Source organism: Dendrobium catenatum, unplaced genomic scaffold (genome assembly GCF_001605985.2).
Source record: "Dendrobium catenatum unplaced genomic scaffold, ASM160598v2 fragScaff_scaffold_923, whole genome shotgun sequence".
Taxonomy (NCBI): domain Eukaryota; kingdom Viridiplantae; phylum Streptophyta; class Magnoliopsida; order Asparagales; family Orchidaceae; genus Dendrobium; species Dendrobium catenatum.
This window is the reverse complement of record NW_021319385.1, coordinates 498,876-512,283: the sequence shown is the minus strand read 5'-3', so window position 1 is coordinate 512,283 and position 13,408 is coordinate 498,876. Positions and strand designations below refer to the sequence as shown.

The 13,408-nt window shown below is 34.3% G+C and overlaps 1 protein-coding gene across 2 annotated transcripts in view; it reads left to right on the top strand.

Moving 5' to 3' along the window:
• Window positions 1–373: 373 nt before the first annotated feature.
• LOC110093339 (ABC transporter G family member 7) overlaps window positions 374–13,408 on the top strand; it is a 71,946-nt gene continuing 58,911 nt past the window's right edge. Inside the window, exons 1-5 of one of the 2 annotated variants that reach the window (XM_028697399.1) lie at window positions 374–678; window positions 899–1,089; window positions 1,171–1,321; window positions 3,034–3,166; window positions 7,673–7,874. In XM_028697399.1, the coding sequence (XP_028553232.1) occupies window positions 457–678; window positions 899–1,089; window positions 1,171–1,321; window positions 3,034–3,166; window positions 7,673–7,874 (899 nt within the window). In that variant the 5' untranslated portion in view covers window positions 374–456. The remainder of the gene's footprint in view (window positions 679–898; window positions 1,090–1,170; window positions 1,322–3,033; window positions 3,167–7,672; window positions 7,875–13,408) is intronic. The other variant, XM_020818190.2, reaches the window with a different exon arrangement.

Below are 13,408 nucleotides of genomic sequence, written 5' to 3'. Positions count from 1 at the left end.
ACAACTCGGTACAACTCAGTATTTGCTCAGAATTTGCTTGGTATTTCTAGGGATTTGCTCGGTATTGCTAGGCATTTGCTCGGTATTGCTAGAAAAAACTACGTACAACTCGGTATTTGCTAGGTATTTGAAATATATCGAAAAAGGTGATGTGATGTTGTTCGGCTTGTCAAGGATTTAAAAAAACGCACGCGCTAGAACCCAAAAAACAGCGGGTCGGATCGGCGACTTTTCTTCATACTACGTGTCGCTAAAATATTGATGACCGAACGTAGAGTAGCCTACGTTCACCGGACCAAATAAAAGTTCAAATAAGCCTTTTATCAAAGACGTAGGAACTAATAGATTTTTTTGTTACATAATTAAAAAAAAAAAAATCAAAGACGCTTTTATCTCCGGAGGATAGGCGATCATTCTCCGCTTCGCAAAACCCAAGTCACTCTCCACAGAGAGAAAATGGTGGACTTCGACGGGAGAGTCCTTGGCCGTATTATGGCAGCGGCGGCGGTCGCTTTCTTCTTCCGATTGATCACCGGCCCTGGACCAGCCCTGCTGCCGGATGAAGAGACGGAGGACTCCGGTGACGAGGAGGCCCAGTCAGATTCTGGCAAGGTCGTACCGGTGACAATCCGGTGGAGCGGCATCACTTGCTGCCTCTCAGACAAGCGCGGGAAGACAGTGAGCTCCCCCAGCTTTCATATCTCCTTTTGATCTAAACCCTTTGCCAAGCATTGCACACTGCGTGTCTCACCAGCAAGGCGCGTATGCTAGCTTGGGAAACCTTTGATTTGCCAACGTTTCCCGTTCTCTCGTTTTGTCATTCTTGTCATTCTCTCGAATCTTGGATGCTCAATTGCACACTTATCCATACATTAGAAGTTGGTTTATGCCTTTTCAGACACGATTTCTGCTTACAAATGTAAGTGGAGAGGCAAAACCCGGGAGATTACTTGCCATAATGGGGCCATCTGGTTCTGGAAAGACTACTTTACTCAATGTGCTTGCGGGGCAGCTAGCAGCGTCACCGAGATTACATCTTTCGGGCCATTTAGATATCAATGGAAAGTCTAGATTGACTGGCGGGTACAAGTAAGTTTCTTGTTCTGGCCGGTTGCACTGTTGAGAATTTGGTTGCTTTTCCTGTTATCAATAGAGTAAATTGTGTTGCAGGATTGCTTATGTGAGACAAGAGGATCTTTTCTTCTCACAACTGACGCCGAGAGAAACACTGTCTATTGCTGCGGAGCTCCAGCTGCCAGAGTTTGCGTCAGTTGAGAAGAGGGATAAATATGTGAATGAGCTCCTATTCAGGCTGGGCCTGGTAAGTTTGTTATTCTCGCTTGAAATTGGATCATGTTTAGTGATTCCTTCTTTTTAATTAATCTAATGTACTTCGAACAGAAACAACTATAATAAAATATTGGACCTATTATAAGAATCAACTTCAAGGTGGTGGATTATTTCCTGAGTATTCGTATTGGAGACTAAATCAAAAGTTTTTATTTTCACTTATAGTTACAGTATGCTAGTAACACGCTTGTACTGTGTTTGTTCTTTTATAAATTTCCCTACATATTTCATACGTAAGAAATAAATTTAAAACTACATAAGAATATGCTATTGCAAAATATTAAAATTTTAAAATAAACACACAAACGCACTATGTCGTGTACTTTTGATGTCATCGTAACGCTTATCATTTAAAGGCAGAGGGTATTCGATTCGTTAATGTTGAATAAGGATAACATTTCTTTCTTGCATGCACTAAAGTATTTTATTATGACATCATATTTGATCTAAAAATTATAATTTAGTAAAATAACTAATTGATATTTAAAAGTTACTATCGCCACTCTCTCTTTCTCTCTCTTTATATATATGTATATATAAAATACATTTTAGAACGTTGGTTAGTGAGATACTGAAATGAAGGAGGAAAATCTTATATATTAAAAAAATCCTTTCAATAGATGATATGACTTGAAAGATAAAAAGTAGCATGAGATTGTACGAGTCTCTCTTATTTTTTATTTTCAGTAAGCCATCCATCTTTCACCGCATTAATAAACATTTTTAATAAAATAACTCTCAAAATCTTAAGAGAACATCATTTCAAAATGAAACATTCTCCCTTTTATCCCGCTTCCATTTAGTATATATAGTATATATATTTTTTTAATGAGTCCCAGCTCTTACCTCTTTAATATTATATTTTAAAGCTAAGGAAACCTTTAAAAATTTTTATGAGGTTCATCTCAAAATGAAACATTCTTCTTACATCTTTTTGCCCCTCTCCCTTAGCATTTAGTACTGAAATAGATAGATAGCTACTCTTTTCTTCCACTAAAATGAGAAAAAATTTCAATTAATATGAGACACATTTTGAAATGAAGATCTTTTCTTATTTTAGAATTTAAAGATGATAAAAATTTTTCCTGTCCCCTTACATTTAAAATATGAATATGGATGGATATGGATATATAGGTGGGTAGAGATTAAATGTTAAAGAGAGAGGGAGATGAGGTAATGAATTATTCTCATAAAGTAGAAAGGTCTTTTAGTAAATGATTCGACTTGAAAGATGATGAGTAGGAAGGATTTTTAAGAGTCTCACTTTTTTTTTTCTTCAGTGAGCTATCCCATATCTCACTTCATTATAATATAATTTAAAATTATAAACTCTCAAAACTATGGAAAGCTTTGTTTCAAAATTAAATAATTTCCTCTATTGCTCTTAAAACTTTTATCTCCTTCTCCCTTATTTTCAATCATATAAATATATAGATGATTTGGTTTTTATCCAATAAGTGTTTTATACTGATCCATAGTTATACATGAATAAATTGTTTTGTAAATTTGTGATGTAAAAATTGTTTCATTATGGATCCAAACTATTTTTTTAACCTTCTCTAACAATGAAAAATAGTAATATATAAAAGATCTATTTCTTTTGGATTCGAGCTTTATAGATTGTAGATACAAATTTTACTAACTATTTCTTTTTTCTCTGGGCATTTTATATCCACAAAATAGATCAACTGTGCTGATTCTATTGTTGGAGATGCCAAGGTTCGTGGGATTAGTGGTGGTGAAAAGAAACGGCTATCACTAGCTTGTGAGTTGATAGCAAGCCCATCTGTTATTTTTGCAGATGAACCAACAACTGGTAAAAACTGTGAGCTTTGTTTGTGGATTAACTACTTTCTTTCTATAAACAACCTGCTATTACCTCATGACTACTTAAATTTGCATGGATTTTGAGAATCTTATTTAGACATTTAAATGTGACATAAAGACTCTTTATCAAAACTTATGTTTCTAATGACATGACTGATGATTAATTTTATTGGTTTTATTAATTGATGTAGTTATGGGATATTTAGTTTATTTTGATTAAATTGTTTTAGACTTTATCTTAATGAAAGACATTTATGTCAGCTAAGGGCCTTTTCCATAGAAGGAATCTTCGGACTTATTGATGATTATGGAAAGAGTATTAACTAGTTTTCTCTTTGGTTTCTTGCCCTTCATCCTTCTCTTGGTATTCTACCTCCTCTATCTCGCTCGGGGCTCTCTTTCTCTTCCTACCTCTTTTACATTCTTTTTCATCTCTTTCGCACTCTTTATACTTCCCTCATAGTTTCTCGCTCCTATCTCTTCCATCCTCTGTTTCTCTTAACTTCCTCTCTACTGCCCCTTCTATGTCACCTCTCTTTACTCTCTTGTTTCTCTCTCCCTCATTTACTTCTCTTTCTCTCCAACAATTGCTACAAATTCATAATGAAATCAATATTCATTGATCTCTTACCCACTATGCATCAATTGTGATATTCCATTCAAGGAATTTACTCATTTAGGAATGAAGAATCCTTAGCTCCCTCTTGATTCAACTTTATCATCTTCTTATTGTGTTTGACATTAGATAAAGAATTGGGTTCTGCAACCTCAGCACCATCACCAACATTACTACTAATTGTATGAACACGAATACTTCGCCACTACACCCTTATAACTATCATCACAACCCCATCTCGTGTCCGCCTGTACGTGTAGGACACCTAACACACCTAAATTATTAATTGATAATTGACAACAATATACCTTCCAGTTTTTCTTTGCACGCACAACTTGAATTTTCCTCAAATTTTTCCAACACTACGAATGTCCTGAATACACATCAACTACTGTTAAATGAAAAGTACACTAAAATTAGAATACAATAATAAATTTGTCACCTCCTCTAATTCTCTTCTTCCTCGTTTCTTCTTTCTTCTCTCTTGTTTATATTTTCCTACTTATTTCTCTATTCTCCAATCCCTAACTTCCCTACTATCACCCTTACTCCTACCCTACTCCAAATTTCCAACCAAATAGCCAAAACCACTTCTCCCTTATCTCCCTTATCTCTCTTCTTCATCTATCACTTCTCACTCTCTTCTCCCTTATTCCCTTACTCTTCTTCCTAACTTCTCCAAATTCTTTTTTTAATGCTTCTTCTCATTAGGAGGAACTACGAGAGGGAGAGTGTAGCAACTACGGAGCCACGATGAGGGAGGAACTACGAGCGGGACTCACTTTTTATAAGTTTATCTCTCCTGACAGCATGCCCCTAGAGTCTAGGCGTCAATCGGGCACTGTAAGTACTCTCTCTCTCTCTCTCTAGCTTTCACAATTAAAATGGCTGAGTGGTTGAGTGGGGACCGCACATTCAACCATTAGAAAAAAAATTTCCTCTACTGATTTGAAGAATTTTCATTAAAATAAATTTTTTCTTTGAAATAGTTCTCTAAAAAAATTAGGCTTTAGTTATATAAAATAAATGCTATTATTTTCTTGTTACTTTGATAAATTAAAAATAATATTTTTTCACATTTTTATCTTCTAACATTATTTCTGTTTTTATATTAATTTTTCCTTGAGATATTTTTTATGTCGTATTACTTTAAATTTTTTTCTTAAAATATAATTTTAAATTGTTTTTACAAACTTTTTTTATAGAGACCAATTATTATTAACTATTTTTATATATTAATACTAAGATAATTAAGTATGAGTAGTATTTTCAAAATAATCTAATTTAATTATACTTGATAACTATTTTATAAAATAATTCTTTAATAACTATTTTAATGCATAATAATCTGTTTATTAATAAGGCAGAATAATTTTTGCATATGAGATTTTTTAATATAATTTATGATTTTTATTTATTTTTGGAAATTTGAATTATATGTTAATGAAAAGAATACTGGGATTTGGAAAAGATAGAATTTTGAGTTGAACTATATTTCATGTTGTCTTATTATTGGGATATTTTGATTTCACTTCATATCTTATAATTTTTTATGTTTTATATTATTCACTCATTAGTATATAAAATTTTTATCATTTTCTGTTTACGCAATCTTTTGATTTTGAGGCTTATGCCTCAAAACGCCTTGAGGCTTACGCCTCGCCTCACGAATGAAAAACGCCTCAATACCCGAATACGCAATTTTAAACATTGATTCTACCTCCTCTATCTCGCTCGGGACTCTCTTTCTCTTCCTACCTCTTTTACATTCTTTTTCATCTCTTTCGCACTCTTTATACTTACCTCATAGTTTCTTGCTCCTATCTCTTCCATCCTTTGTTTCTCTTAACTTCCTCTCTACTGCCCCTTCTATGTCACCTCTCTTTACTCTCTTGTTTCTCTCTCCCTCATTTATTTCTCTTTCTCTCCAACAATTGCTACAAATTCATAAATAAATCAATATTCATTGATCTATTACCCACTATGCATCAATTTTGATATTCCATTCAAGGAATTTACTCAATTAGGAATGAAGAACCCTTAGCTACCTTTTGATTCAACTTTATCATCTTCTTTTTGTGTTTGACATTAGATGAAGAATTGGGTTCTACAACCTCAGCACCATCACCAATATTACTACTAATTGTATGAACACGAATACTTCGCCACTACACCCTTATAACTATCATCACAACCACATCTCGTGTCCGTCTGTATGTGTAGGACACCTAACACACCTAAATTATTAATTGATAATTCTCAACAATATACCTTCCAATTTTCCTTTGCATGCACAACTTGAATTTTTCTCAAATTTTCCCAACACTACGATGTCATGAATACACATCAACTACTCTTAAATGAAAAGTACACTAAAATTAGAATACAATAATAAATTTGTTACCTCTAATTCTCTTCTTCCTTGTTTCTTCTTTCTTCTCTCCTGTTTATATTTTCCTACTTATTTCTCTACTCTCCAATCCCTTAACTTCCCTACTATCACCCTTACTCCTCCCCTACTCCAAATTGCCAACCAAATAGCCAAAACCACTTCTCCCTTATCTCCCTTATCTCTCTTCTTCCTCTATCACTTCTCACTCTCTTCTCCCTTATTCCCTTACTCTTCTTCCTAACTTCTCCAAATTCTTTTTTTTTTTAATGCTTCTTCCCATTAGGAGGAACTACGAGAGGGAGACTAGTGTAGCAACTGCGAAGCCACGATGAGGAGGAACTACGAGCGGGACTCACATTTTATAAGTTTATCTCTCCTGACAGCATGCCCCTAGAGTCTAGGCGTCAATTGGGCATTGTAGGTACTCTCTCTCTCTAGCTTTCACAATTAAAATGGTTGATTGGTTGAGTGGGGACCGCACATTCAACCATTAGAAAAAAAATTTCCTCAGCTGATTTAAAGAATTTTCATTAAAATATTTTTTTTCTTTGAAATAGTTCTCTAAAAAAATTAGGCTTTACTTATATAAAATAAATGCTATTATTTTCTTGTTACTTTGATAAATTAAAAATAATATTTTTTCACATATTTATCTTCTAACATTATTTCTGCTTTTATATTAATTTTTCCTTGAGATATTTTTGATGTCATATTACTTTAAATTTTTTTCTTAAAATATATTTTTAAATTGTTTTTTACAAACTTTTTTTATAGAGACCAATTATTATTAACTATTTTTATATATTAATACTAAGGTAATTCAGTATGAGTAGTATTTTCAAAATAATCTAATTTAATTGTACTTTATAACTATTTTATAAAATAATTCTTTAATAACTATTTTTAATGCATAATAATCTGTTTATTAATAAGGCAGAATAATTTTTGCATATGAGATTATTTTTTATGAGAATTTGACTGTAGAAATGGTTTTTCTTTATTAGATTTAAATGAGAATTTGACTGTTTATAGGACACAATGAAGAACAAAGATTATTGTAGCTAACCCCCGTAGTGGGATAAAGGCTTGATATTTTTGTTATGATGTTGTTGTATTGACAAATGCAAAATTGAAGCTCACTTCTAACATTTTTTAAGGTGATTTTCAAGATTAAAGCTCATTTGTTCAGTTTCGTATGCATCATTGAAACAAACTGGCCCTCAGAGCATCTGACTTCTGCATTATGATTATTGTACTTAAATTCCATTCTTTTGACTCTAATTGTAAAGCTTTACTGTGAAAGTAAACCAACTTATGATAAAAAAAAGTTTCATTAACCGTTAATCACCTCAATGCTTTAAATCATATATATCATCCTTTTTCATGTGGCTATTAAAATCTTCATTCTATGAATTCCAGTACTGCTGTGAATTATCCTTGATTTTTTGCCTTTAATAGATACCAACATTATTTATTCGTTTATGTAGGACTGGATGCGTTCCAAGCTGAGAAGGTTATGGAAACTCTTCAACAGCTTGCCCAAGAGGGTCATACTGTTATATGTTCAATACACCAGCCTAGAAGTTCTGTATATAACAATTTTGATGACATAGTCTTGCTATCAGAGGGTTCAGTTGTTTACAATGGTCCTGCAAAAGATGAACCCTTAAAATACTTTGCAAAATTTGGGTAAATAGCCATATATTTTGATCAATCTTCTTCAAATATATGTTTAACATTTATAGTAGATTAATTCCGTTGTCAGCCTTCAGTAGCATTGATTGTATCTGCTTTATAAGAACCGTATAAAGTTATGCTATTCTTGTAGCTGTGATGCTACAAACTTCTGGAACATTATGGTGGACATTATAGTAGGGTAGATAGCAAATATATTCATTGAAATTTTGTGAACGTGGAGCATGCTGAATACTTGAGAAGATGCATTCTTTTTGTACTAATTGTTAGAATAAAAAAGATGTCTATAATTATGATAATCATAAATTTATAGAGTTTATATGTTCTAGGTTGTAGGAGAAGGTAATTAAATTAAAGTTAAGAAAAATTGCATTCGGATTAGAACATTGTTTCAATTTTATCTCAAGAAAGTCAATAATAGAAGCCTTTTTGTCTCAATATAAAAGTATGGTTTTTATAGCTGTTTTAATAAGCTGATTTGATTGACATTGAGATGAAGAAATGGTTGTTGATGATACTTTGAAATTGTTTTATCAGAGCTAGTAAGGAGTTGCCAAATAATTCCTAACCTTGGATTACATCAAGGATCATCCTTAAGCCCATATCTTTTTGCTTTAGTCATGGGTGTCCTTACGAGAGATTTGCAAGAGCATGTATGGTTTATGCTTTTTATTGATGATATTCTTCTTGTTGATAAGACTAGAGAGAGGGTTGAAGGTAAACTTAAATTATGGAGGTCAACTTTAGAGTCTAAAGATTTTTTTTTTTTTTTTTTTTACAGTAAATCTAAAATCAAATACATTGAGTGTAATTTTAGTGGTAATAGATTTAGTAGGGGGATTGTGACTTTGGGCGATGAAGTCATTAATAAAAGTACACATTTTAGATATCTTGGGTCTATTGTCCAGGGTGATGATGAAATAGATGAGGATATTATTAGTAGAATTCAAGTTGGATGATTGAAGTGGAAGAATGCATCAGACTTGTTGTGTTATAGAAAAGTACCCCTCAAACTTAAGGACAAATTCTATAAGTTTGTGTTGAGACTTGCAATGCTTTATGGTGTAGAATTTTGGCCATTAAAAGAGAAACATAATATTAAGTTAAGAGTTGCAGAAATGAGGATGTTTAGGTGAATGAGTGGCTTTACTCTTAGAGATAGGATACAAAATGAGTATATACATGAAAAGGTTGGTGTTGCTCCAGTGGCAGATAAAATTAGAGAGAGTTGCCTTAGATGGTTTGGTCATATAAAACGGTGGCCTTCTAATGACTCGGTTAAGAGAGTAGACATATTTGATTTGACTTATGTTAAGAAACGTAGAGGTAGACCTAAGAAGACTTGGTTAGAAAATATTATAAATGACATTTCGTTATTAGATTTAAATAAGAATTTGACTCTTAATAGTTAATAGGGCACATTGGAGAAAGAGGATTCCTGTAGCTTCCATATAGTGGGATAAAGGCTTGAAGTTGTTGTTGTAGAGTTGTATCAAGGATTAACATATGTTTGTATCTTCTTATATTAGTTAGTAGCATTCTTCCTCGTGTAATGCACATATGTTCAGATAAAATTTTTAATTTAAAAAAAAAAGAAAGGAAAAAAGAAAAGAAAAGGGAAAATAAGTAAAATTGAAGCATGTCAGCACGTCATTGAGTCGAACATGTGCGTTATGGACAACCACTTGTATAAAACAATAGAGAAACGACCAAATGGGGACTTACACTCAATTTTGATCGGAATCCCAGCAGCTCTTGGTCATGGCTCCTCTCTAAATTGTTCATGGCACGTTTAGACTCTCAAACTCAAGCCTTGCTCCCGATTGCGTTCCCGCTAATCCAACTGACTTGCACCGACCTCATCTGCTCGATCGTAGCCTGCACACTTCGACCTCCAAGCTAAAACCCGCACTCGACCTGCAATTTGGCACCCGTTTCCACTCAAATGACACTAAGTAATCCTGCCGCCCTCTATATCTGAATATCATAGAGCAATCCCAAATGGCAATAGGTCGTCCCTAATGACAACGGGCCTTCTGTCTCCCTTACGTCCGAACGACACCTGTGTGAGCTTTCTTCACCCATGTTCGAACCCACACCCGAGCTGACTTCTACGCTCAATTTTCGTGTTTCTTGCCCTCTTATTTAAAATAGTAAGTAAGAGAAAAGAAAAGAGGGTATTTATAAATCTTATATATAAGAAAGAGGTCGCAATCGTCAAATTGGAGGAGTTGAAGAACAATTTCGGGACAAATCAATGTCTTGAAGCCCTTGGCTATTGAATCTTATCTGACTGGACGAATTTGAAAGGACAAGTGCCCTCTCGACCTCCCCTCACGGGAGGGGACATAGGGAGGTCGCCGAAATGTCTTGAAAAATAAACAGTAACAAATTGGAAACCCTAGACTAATTCGAGGACCAAGTAATGTCTTGAAGCCCTCACTAATCGAATTATATCTGGCTGGGCGGTTTTAAAAGGGCAAGTGCCCTCTCTACCTCCCATTGCGGTGAGGGGACACTGGGAGGATGCCGAATTTTCTTAAAAAATCTTAGAAAATAATCAGAGTCAATTAATTAATTTAATTTCAAAATTAAAATTTAACTAATTAATAATTAATTAATAATTTAAAATAAACTTAAGATTTTAATTATTTAAATAACTAATTAACTAATTAATTAAATTAAAAATAAAATCAAAAAACAACATCAAGCCTTTATCCCACTACGTGGGGTCGGCTACATGAATCCTTTTTCTCCATTGTGTCCTATTAAAAGTCAAATTCTCGTTTAAATCTAATAAAGAAAGGTCATTCCTAATATTTTCTAACCAAGTCTTTTTAGGTCTGCCTCTACCTTTCTTAACATAAGTCAAATCTAATACCTCTACTCTCCTAACCAGGTCATTGGAAGGTCGTCGTTTTATGTGACCAAACCATCTAAGGTGATTCTCTCTAATCTTATCTTCTACTGGAGCTACTCCAACCTTTTCATGTATATGTTCATTTCTTATCCTATCTCTAAAGGTAAAGCCACTCATCCACCTAAGCATCCTCATCTCTGCCACACTTAACTTAGTATTATGCTTCTCTTTTAATGGCCAACATTCAGCACCATAAAGCATTTCAGGCCTCACTACCATCTTATAGAATTTTCCCTTAAGTTTGAGGGGTACTTTTCTATCACACAATAAGCCCGATGCATTCCTCCACTTCAACCATCCAACTTGAATTCTATTGATAATATCCCCATCAATTTCACCATCACTCTGAACAATAGATCCAAGATATTTAAAACGTGTACTCTTATTAATGACTTGATCGCCCAAAGTCACAAACCCCTCACTAGGTCTATTACTACTAAAATTACACTCCATATATTCCGTTTTAGATCTACTCAAGCGAAAACCTTTAGTCTCTAATGTTGACCTCCATAATTCAAGTTTACTTTCAACTCCCTCTCTAGTCTTATCAACAAGAAGAATATCATCAGCAAAAAGCATACACCAGGGTACATCCTCTTGCAAATGTCTAGTGAGAACATCCATGACTAAAGCAAAAAGATATGGGCTTAAGGCTGATCCTTGATGTCCCAACTGAAATAGGGAAATACTTGGTCAATCCACCTTGTGTTTGAACACAAGTAATAGCTCATGCATACATATCTTTAATGATTTGAATATAAGCATTATTAACACCTTTCTTTTCAAGAACTCTCCGTAGCACTTCTCTTGGAACTTTATCATAAGCAATGCTACCATTGTAGGTAAAATTAATACTAAAACAAAACAATACTGAACTAACACAACTATTGCAAGAAAAGCTAGTGTTATGAGTTAAACACTAATTTTAGTGGCAAAACTACATTGCTTAGTACTAAAAGCCAAGTTCTAACGTAAAGATGCCATTGTTGTAAACAAAACACCGGTGGTGGTATTGAGGCAGTGAAGAGTACAAAACTAAGTGTTTGCTGCTAAACCCCGCTAAGCTATAAGCTCAATAAGTAACTTCTAAGTGAAGTAGTAAAACCTATATAAACTAATTCATTATGAGCTTTTCCATGGAAGTGAAAGAACCCTAAATTAAAAACGATAGGCGACATCTAATAGAGGTCATAAGTCCTGTTTCAATTAGAGTGTTAGGGAAAACTTTCCATAGTAGATAACATATCCCCGATAAACTACAGACAACTTTCAATGAAAGCTGTAAGACCTACTCTTTGGAGAACTTCCACGAGAAGTATTGCACACTCAAACTAAACCTAAACATACAGGCCACTTCTAAATGCATAAGCTATTAGACCTACCTAAACCTATGAGTAACTCTTAAGAGGATCCGTAAGCCCAAATCTAAATCTAAACCTACTGGCAACTCCTAGGAGTAGCCATAAGCCTCGATCTAAACTTAAACCTACGGGCAACTCCTAAGAGGAGTCATAGGTCCCGACCTAAACTTAAACTTACAAGCAACTCTTAAGAGGAGCCATAAGCTCCGATCTAAACCTAAACCTACGAGCAACTCCTAAGAGGAGCCGTAAGTCCCGATTTAAACCTAACCCTACGGGGAACTCCTAAGAGGAGCAATAAGCCCCGATCTAAATCTAACCCTACGGGCAACTATTAAGAAGAGTCGTATGCCCTGATCTAAACCCCTACGAGCAACTCCTAAGAGGAGCCGAAAGCCCTGATCTAAACCTAAACCTATGGGAAACTCCTAAGAGGAGCTGTAATCCTCGACCTAAACATAAATTTTTGGGCAACTCCTAAGAAAAGATGTAAGCCCTAATCTATACCTAAACCTACAGGCAACTCCTAAGAGGAGCCATAAGCCTCGACCTAAACTTAAACCTACGGGCAACTCCCAAGCTGAGCCGTAAGCCCCAATCCAAATCAAACCACCATAACACTAAAACTCACATTTAACCACTTCAATTTACTTGGGATTCCTGAGGAGGCAATCCATAAGTGCTAATCAGACTCGTTAGATATTATCATCAATGATTTTTTGTGTTGGTAGGCTGAAACCTACTATATTCCTATGATGCCAGAATCATGTGATCTTGATCAGGTCTACCTCCATACCCCATAACCAAGATTGAAACACTTAAACTTTTAATGTTAATTTGTCCTTAATTGAGAGTTCTCTTCTACGCGATAGGAGGGGTAATTAACTATGGGGTTTTCTCTCATAAGAAGTAAGAATCCCGAACTAAATAAACCTCAATATAATTATCGAGAGAAATCTGGTTAATTAAAAATTCAATCCACCTTAAGCATAAATGGAACCTTAAGCCTAGGAAGCCGAGTTCGTGCTGTAGTGCCATTCTTTTCCTAAGCGAAGAGATTTCTGGCAACTCTGCTGGAGATTACATATTTCTCCAACTCTATATGAATTAATTTTATTTTAATCTTCCAGAATCTCTGGTTGAATTAACTATGATTTAATCTTGAACATTATAGACATCTAAAAGATGCTCTTTTATGTCAAGCTTATGTTCGTTTTTGCAGTAGAATTTATAGTTTGAAATTCAGG